The sequence below is a fragment of the Manacus vitellinus genome, unplaced genomic scaffold (assembly GCF_001715985.3).
Source record: "Manacus vitellinus isolate BGI_N305 unplaced genomic scaffold, ASM171598v3 scaffold_26_pilon, whole genome shotgun sequence".
Lineage (NCBI taxonomy): Eukaryota > Metazoa > Chordata > Aves > Passeriformes > Pipridae > Manacus > Manacus vitellinus.
The window spans coordinates 9,026,920-9,035,049 of NW_021939960.1; the positions used below are offsets into that span (position 1 = coordinate 9,026,920).

At 51.7% G+C, this 8,130-nt stretch overlaps 1 protein-coding gene across 1 annotated transcript; it reads right to left on the reverse strand.

Annotated features, from left to right (window-relative positions):
• Positions 1-7,593, reverse strand: CDK5RAP1 (CDK5 regulatory subunit associated protein 1). Its single transcript, XM_008920078.3, has 13 exons — positions 7,472-7,593; positions 6,967-7,001; positions 6,168-6,268; positions 5,820-6,030; positions 4,915-5,035; positions 4,403-4,633; positions 4,061-4,158; positions 3,896-3,951; positions 3,651-3,781; positions 2,650-2,799; positions 2,107-2,247; positions 1,847-1,994; positions 1-19 (listed from the first exon to the last, which is right to left on the reverse strand). Exons 1-12 carry the CDS (start codon positions 7,547-7,549, stop codon positions 1,914-1,916), a joined length of 1,434 nt encoding a protein of 477 aa, XP_008918326.2. The 5' UTR covers positions 7,550-7,593; the 3' UTR covers positions 1-19; positions 1,847-1,913.
• Between the last annotated feature and the right edge of the window lie 537 nt (positions 7,594-8,130).

Consider the following 8,130-nt stretch of genomic DNA (forward strand, 5'->3'; position numbering starts at 1 on the left):
TTCCCGAGGCCTATAAAAACTAAAAAGGCAAAGCAAATGGTGAGTGCTACGGCTCCCTGGGGAGGCCGTGCACTGAGCATTATCACCTCCTCATCAAAATGTAAAACCCAGCTCTCCTCCTCATTAGTCTCCCGCTCTTAAAATAATGATTGTAAAACGGCTGCAGATGGCCTCATAGCAGGATGGAGGGGGGAGGGCACACTTTTTTCAAGTGGTCTGCATTTCCCACTTGAAAGAGGTGCTCATGGGGAGAAGGTCAAAACGAGCAGGGAAAGGTGAGTGTCAGCCCTTTTGCAGGGGTGCTGGCTTGGGCCACGGTCCCAAAATGCCCGGGAAACATGAGCTGAAGAGCTGCCACGGGGCAGTTAAACTGGGCCACTACCAGGCGGGGTTAATTAGCCACACAAACCTTGGCCTCAGCATGGGTCACTTCTGAGGGGTGATGCTTATACATCCTGCTGCTGCCTTTGGGATTTCAACCGAAACTGCTGCCTCTTCCTGAAAAACCTCCCATGCCAAAGGTTCACCCACACTGGGCACCAGAGCACCAGGCCCTGGTTTGTGAACTTGGGCAGAAGACACCTTCCCATGTGCCTGTCAGCACCTCAGAGCCCTCAGGGACCATGCTGACTGTGCAGATTCACTTCTAGGAAAAGGAACTCAGCACTGAGATAATAAGCAAAATGTATTTGTTTCTTGAAGTCTAATGAATATTCAGTGAACCATGCTGTTTTCAAAGAGATACAATTATAGCCCAGAAAGAGCTGAGCAGGAGAGAAGGCTTTCGAGCAAAACCCTTTCATGTTTATTTAAAAATTCTGCAAAGTCACGTAAGACTGCTCTGTTACCAGCTGTTCCCTCAAAACTGGTCACTGGATAGAGCCTTTTACAAGATTTTTTTCTAATGACATGATTATCTGTATGAAAAGGGGTGATCCTTTCTCACATCTCAGTTTACTCATAAGTGCAGGTCACAGGTCCTTGTTTGAATTTTGCAGAGCAGGCTGGAATGTGACACGGTGCAGCTGGGGTCAGCTGCAGGCTGATGAAAACAAGGAACTGTCAGAGGCACTTATAGAACTTACTGGCCATTTAAATCAGTACAACCACTTCTTTAGTGAGCAAAGGCATGTTTGGATTACAAAGCTGCACCCCAAGTTTTAAGAGGCCAGAGCTGACCCTTGGCTGGCAGCCAGATCTTACCAGGCATCCCCCAGGCCTGGAGACAAGGAAAACCTCTGTAGCTGAGATCCAATCTTCCCCAGTAGGAGGGCAAGGCTGCATTCCCTCAGTCTCAGACACAACAGATTCACTGGTGCACGCTAAACACCATTTTACATTCCACAGTCCACCGTGACATTCCAACACACGAACACAGTGCGAGTTCTTGACTCCACTTTCCAAGCATTTTGCCAGTATTTGGAAAATATTCATCAATGTTCTCCCCTTCTTTCAGTTCTTTGCCCCCCTTGGCAGTACCCCTACCATTTTCCAGCAGCTAAATGGAGCTGTATTTTTCAGGCACTACCAGCTTTTGCAGCTCCTATATTCAGCTGAGCTTGTAGGAAGGGCCTGCTCTGCACAGGCATCTCTCAGGCTGGGCTGTATTAGAAGATGTGGTCGCAGTCAGAGGACAGACCTGCAGCACTGCCAGGGTGGGTCAAGCCTCAGACCAAGTCAAAACACACAATCTCACAGGAACTGTGTTTGGCAAGTTCACACACACCTTCCACTCCTTTTGCCTATGAACTTGCATGCATCTATGAGGGGTACGTTGTAGCCAAAGCAGAAATATATACGTATTTTATTATTTCACAAATAAATTTTAATATACATATATCTCCACCTGACAACACTTTCTTGTTTCTTCCTGGAGAAAACGTGCTGCTTCCATCCACGGGCAGCAGGGACCCTCAGCGACAGGCAGCAGCACGGGACAGGGTTGTCCGGCAGAGTGGAACTCCCCTCAGGGTCTGTGAGCTGGCAGAGGTCACCTGAAAGAAACAACACAGGTCTTCAGGCATGGAAAGGCTGGGGAGGATCCACTCTAATTTTAGGCTCTTCTGGCAGCAGCTGCTCTAGAGAACAGCACTGCAGGCAGGTCACCTTCACCACCACGTAGTCCCCCGGCCGGGCTCTGCCCGGAGCCCCGCAGTCCGCAGCATCCTCCAGCTCGGCGTCAGGGAAGATCACCTTGATGTTGCCGTCGTTCCTCCCACACAGCTCCGAGGCAGAGCGCTTGCTGGGCTGGAAGGAGGACAGGGAACATTACCTGCATGGCAATCGCTCTGATTCACTGCTGGGCTTTATTGCTTCGGGAATTAATTGAGCGCTATTGACGGTGTTAAACCCACATTCCATGCTGTTAAGCAACCCCTGGAACAGAGCCCTGTGGCCAGAGCTCCTGGGTGACACACACACCAAAAGCACTAATTCTGTGCTTGGCCAGAGACACATCCCTAACTGATCCCATCCTTTCTGCTCAGCTCAACGCTCTGGAAAAACCAAGCTGTCTGCTTAAGGGTGAAGAAACAGTCTTGGGGAGTCCTGGGATTACGTGGGGAAAGCGAGAAGGGAGGGCAGAAGCGGTGACTGCTCTGCACAGGGCCAGCAAGAGGGGAAGAGGACTACTTGGTTTCAGGCACTCACCCCCTCGACCAGCACCAGCTGGTCCTGCCCCACCAGCGCCGCGTTGGCCCTGGCAGCCTCCTCTCGGAAGGCGGCGATGAGCTCCTCCAGCCGCCGCCTCTTCACGTCCGCGGGCACATCGTCCTGCAGCCGGTGATACGCCCGGGTCTTCTGCAAACACACCAAGCCAGTGCGGCCCCTCAGCACCCATCCTGAGCTCAGAGCTTTGTCTGACCCCAGCCAGCTCTGCTGCTCTTCCAGCAACGGCTTCCCACGTGCTTAAATTCGTATTCACAAAGGAATTATTCCGGGTACTCAGCACCAGCCGCTTCCTCAAGTTCCTCACACCTTTCTGCTCCACCTTTTAGGCAGAAGGTTTGATGTAGGGCACTGAGTATCAGTGGCTATGAAACTGTTTTGCAGCTCCTGTGTGGGATGTGCCTGTGCCTGTCTGTCCACAAGGACAGGCAATGGATTCTTCTAGTTCTAGTCCCATGTGCTGAAACGTGCTCTATATTCCTTTGCTTCCTTATGTTTCCCAACCTCCTGTCCTCTTCCCCGTCAGCATCATATACTCTGGAGAGCATTCTAATGGGGATTTATCAACTATCCACTCTTCTCTGGAAATACCTTCTGACTCAACTGACAGTCCCTATAGCTGGGCTCCAGCCCAGCTCCCTCAGCACAGTCCTCATGAGCAAATAAAGCACCAGCAACTGGGTCTCTGCAGACAGAGTTGCTTCCCTGCAATCGCTCTGGAGCATCTGCAGAGCCAGGTCACCAAGCAGTAACCAACCCTGACACTCCACAGAGGAGCTGGAAGCCTCCCAGGCACAACAACAGCCCTTGCAGAACCCCACACCCTACAAGTCCTGCCTGCGAGAAAAAAAAATCTACCACTATACTACTTTGGGTATGATTTTCAATAGCTTTTAAAAACTGTGTTATTGTGAGAAATAGCACTGAGTAGTTAGGTGAGATGTCCAGAGATAACAGACTTCTCCACCAGGTCCTGCACTCACCTGTCTCACGCTGTAGGCAAACAGGAAGCCGACGTTGTAGCGGACTTCCCTCAGCAAGGACATGGTCTGCTGGTGATCTTCTTCTGTCTCCCCACAGAATCCAGTGATGAAATCGCTGCTTAAGCTCACTCCTGTAAGAGACAAGGCTGTACACTTCCCTCATGGAAGAGGGGAATGCTTCACTCAGGAAAGGACAGTGAGATACAGCTGTGCTGAGCTCAGATGAAGCCAAAGGGAACGCCCACCTGGGATGGAGTCACGCACGTGGTGCACAAGATCTAAATACGCTTCTCTTGTGTATCTGCAATGAACAGCACATGGATTTGCTCACTGGAAACCCACGAATCGGTGAGGAGAAACCAGCACCCAAATCAGAGTGCAGGGCACAGGCTCCCCGCGGGGTGACCCACCCTCGCCGCATGGCCTCCAGCACTCGTGTGCTCCCGCTCTGGGCTGGGAGGTGCAGCTGTTTGCAGATGTTGTGTCGCTCCTGGATGAGCTGCAGGACCTGTGATAAGTGACCAGGAGATGTCCCAGATGGCTCAACTCTACCCGGGTCCCAAGAATGCCTGGGTAAAAGCCAGTGAGCTGCAAATCTGCAAGCTTCAGCCCCAACATCCCTGTCCCAGGAGCTGCTGTTCCCAGTCTGGGATTCCACGTTCCCTTCGGGAAGACAGCACAGTCCACATCTCACAATTTAGAGCTGCCTCCCTGCCTGCAAGCAGAGGTCCAGGTGTTTATTTTACACTTGCCTCATCAGGAAAATCCTTGGGGTGTGGAGAGGTGAAACGGATCCTCATTTCTGGATCAATCCTAGAGACCTGGTCCAGCAGGTGTGCGAAGCGCAAACCTCCCTGTTTGGCTTTGTAGACTGTGCTAAAGCCACGGCTGAGGCCTGGGGCAGCTGCTGACTGGAACTGCACCTCAGACAGGTCTCTATAGCTGTTGACGTTCTGACCCAAGAGGGTCACTTCTTTCACTCCCTACAAAATAAACAAGAGAGGAAAAAATATAACCTGAGCAGGATGGACAAGCTGCAAGGGCAGTCATGGTTTTACTCGAAGGATTTTCCAAGGAAGCCCTCCTTTCTGTGTCTATCATGGAGTATTACAAGAGGAATCAAAAAACCAGTGGTGGAACCCCAGAGTAACCTCATCTCCACAGATAAAGGCAGAGATGGTTAAATGTATCACTGAAAACACTGCTACCAAAACCCACCCTTCCTCCCATGGCTTGGGACAGGTGGGAGGAGGCTCTGCCTCACCTGATCCGAGAGCATCCTCACTTCCTGCAGGATGGATGCGATGGGGCGGCTCCTTTCCCGGCCTCGGGTGAAGGGCACGATGCAGTAGGTGCACATGTTGTCACAGCCCCGCATGATGGACCTGCCCAGACGTAAAGCACATGTCACACCACGACTGCTCTGCAAGAACCATCCATGCTGCATCCTGCCCTGTTTTGTGCCCAGCACTGCTGCCTCCAGCCAGCTCTGCACACAGACCAGCTCTGGGCACAGCTCTGCAGTTTACCTCACACTCCCCTCCACCCACCCTGCCTTTGGCTTGCCCTGAGCTAACACCTCCTGATTCTTCATGCACATTCCCAAGAAAGTTGAAAAGAACAAGGCACAGACTTCCACCGCAGCCTGGCAGTGACCAAAGGTCCTTCCCACTCTCCTGCAGAGAGCAGTACTGTCCTTCCGTATGCTATGGCCACACAGAGCAGAGTGAGGTTTCATGTTTGGGAGTGTTATTATCAAAACTAAACAAACAGAAATAAAATCAACAGAAGTTACAATGTGTGGGGGATTAGAAGAATAAATAACAGAACCTAGGGCAGGGCATCACAGGAAGCAGGGGATGAGAGAGGCACAGAAGTCAGTGGGACAGAAATCACTCAGCACAGCATCAGGCTGAGGCAGTCAGCATTCCCAAAGGTGAGGGAGAGAAGTCCATGACAGCCAGAGCTTGGGGCAGGCTCTCCAGGACTCAGTCACACAGTGAAGCAGCAGCAAACACACATTTTGGTGAATTCATGCCTCTGGGCTGCCGGGAGTGAGTGCAGCCAGACACTGCATCTCCTGGCCACTGCTGTCACCGGCACGTCTGCTCTGCACAGCAGATTTCCAAACCAGAGCCACAGAAAGAAGCACTGGGAGAAGGTACTTACACAAACGCTGTCGTACCACCTGCACTAGTCTGGACAGGTAGAATGTCTGCATAAGTCTCATCTAGGGACAGCAGGACATTGGCAGCTTGCTGGCCAGACTCTGCCACAGCCAGCAGCCGGGGCAGGTCGCGATAGGCATCCGGGCCTGCCACGACATCGACCAGCTTCTCCCTGTGCAGAATCTCCTCCTTAAGCCTCTCAGCCATGCATCCTGCAACAAAAGGAGAACTGTCCTTATGAGGCAGTGCCCACCCCCTGTTACAGCTCCACAGCCCTTCCCAGCTGCTTTCACCCCACAGAAAAGGTGGGTGCTGCCAGAGGGGAACAGTGACTGCAGTCTGGTGGTACCCAGGATCCCGATGCGCAGGGGTGCACGAGCCTGCTGCCGACGGGCCTTCAGCGCCTTGAGGTGCTGCAGCCGGTTCCAGATGGCCTGTTCTGCCTTCTCCCTGGGGAGACAGGAAAACTGGTTGTTCCAGCTGTTGCACTTTAAAATTGCCCCAGCCTGAAGCACTTTCTGAGGAGATTTCAGCTAAAGGGAGGGAATCATCCACCTGATGGACCCGATGGCAAGCCATTTGTGTTGTGGGGATTATGTCTTAACTCTATCTTATCTATTATCACTTTACTTGCTTGGAAGCATCTATGCTGCAGAAAAAACAGACTAAGCTCTTGGGGAGAAAAAGTACCGTAGCCACAGTATGAGCTACACTGCAAGTGACAATGAGCATTCAGGATCTTCCCCATTCAAAAAAACCAAGCAAAGTTCCCTTTGTATTTATATCAAATTGCCCTTAACTATATTTCTCACACTTCTGAAGTACTAGACACCCTGTACTAGACACCCACTTCAAGAGAAAACAGAATATTAAAAAAATAAAATCATTAAAGCACTGACTGTGCAGGTCTCTCACTGCTCATGGCATATACACAGAGCTTGCACTACCAAACAACTCACTACATAAAAAAGCAATTTATAGCACAAATAATGTTGTAAATCGTGGCATCAGCCAGCTCTACCCTCAACTAAACAGTCACTTTCACACCTGCACACTCTTTTCCTCACGCAACACATGTATTGCTTTGGTTTTCAAATGGAAATTCCTTAAAAACTGTCCAAAACCAGCAGCGACAAAATTTTCCTTACCTCACGGAACAGGTGACAAGGAGAACCACATCTGCCTAAATTGAAAGCAACAAAAAAGGAAGAATTCATAAAAGCCAAGTGATAAGTTTCTCATGCCCTGCCTGCGTAACCTGAAGAGGCAGACTATAAAACTCACTTAAGTCAGGCAAAAAGACCTGCCTGAGCACACAGTGGGTTTCAACAAACAGAAGTGCAAGAAAGTAAGAGAAGACAAGTAGAGTCTTCCACTAAATGACAGAATTAAACTCAAAGATGAGTCAGGAGGACCCTGCTGTGTCCAATCCCTGCTGAGAGGGAGCCCAGCAGTTTAAAGAAAAAAGACAACCCACAGCTTTCTACCACACTTGTTAGGTAGTTTCCTCCACTCTGCAGAACTCAGACTGCAAAACCCACAACATCCTGCAGGACTGCACTCCAGAGGAAAGCTGGGACTTGCAGGCACAGCCAGGGCACGAGGCCCCCCGCAGCCCTGCGCTCCAGGAGAGTTGCCAAGGTGCTGCCTTACCTCATCCAGCTCCTTTGTCCTGGCATAGCCATTCCTCTGCAGGATGGCCCAGGCGATCTCCGTGTCGTTGACGTTCATCTGGCAGCCGTAGGTCTCCAGGTAAACTGCAACACAGGCAGGGACCTGCTCAGCTTCCATCCACAGCCTGTTCTGTGACCTTTTCTATAGGAAGAAGCCTTCAATCCCACCACTGGAGTTAGAGAAGCAGCTGCCTTCACCTGCAGCCCACAAAGGATAACCGAAGGACACACTCCGAGAAGCCCACATGCTCAGAGCATGTCTCTGCAACGCAACAGGTCTGGGCCGTGGAGCTGCTGTGTCCTTACTGAGATACAACTCTCAGTGCAATGAAAACCGTCCCCTCCCCAGGGCACCGCACCCAGGGCTCTGCCATAGCCTCGCTGACAGCCCAGCCCAGCGGGCAGGTGCCAGAGGAACTCCCTCCCTGCCCAGCTCCGTGGGGGGGACACACACACAGAGCCTGCTCCCTGCCCAGATCCGTGACGGGGGGCACACAACCCACTCCCTGCCCAGCCCCACGGCGGGGGAGACACACCAGGGCGGAGCCAAGGACTAAATTCCTTCTAGTACCAAAACCCCCTCAGGGCCCCAAAAGCTCCCAAACAACCCGCTTCCCCCCCGTTAGGCTGACCCCACGA

What these genes read in the sequence shown, in the direction of transcription:
- CDK5RAP1 (XM_008920078.3), bottom strand. Translation starts at nt 7,549, where the DNA reads ATGAACGTCAACGACACGGAGATCGCCTGGGCCATCCTGCAGAGGAAT. An exon ending in CCTGCGCATCGGGATCCTGG is followed by an intron (nt 6,031 to 6,167) that starts GTACCACCAGAC and finishes CTTTTGTTGCAG; the next exon opens with GATGCATGGCTGAGAGGCTT. An exon ending in TTGCCTACAGCGTGAGACAG is followed by an intron (nt 2,800 to 3,650) that starts GTGAGTGCAGGA and finishes GTGTGTTTGCAG; the next exon opens with AAGACCCGGGCGTATCACCG.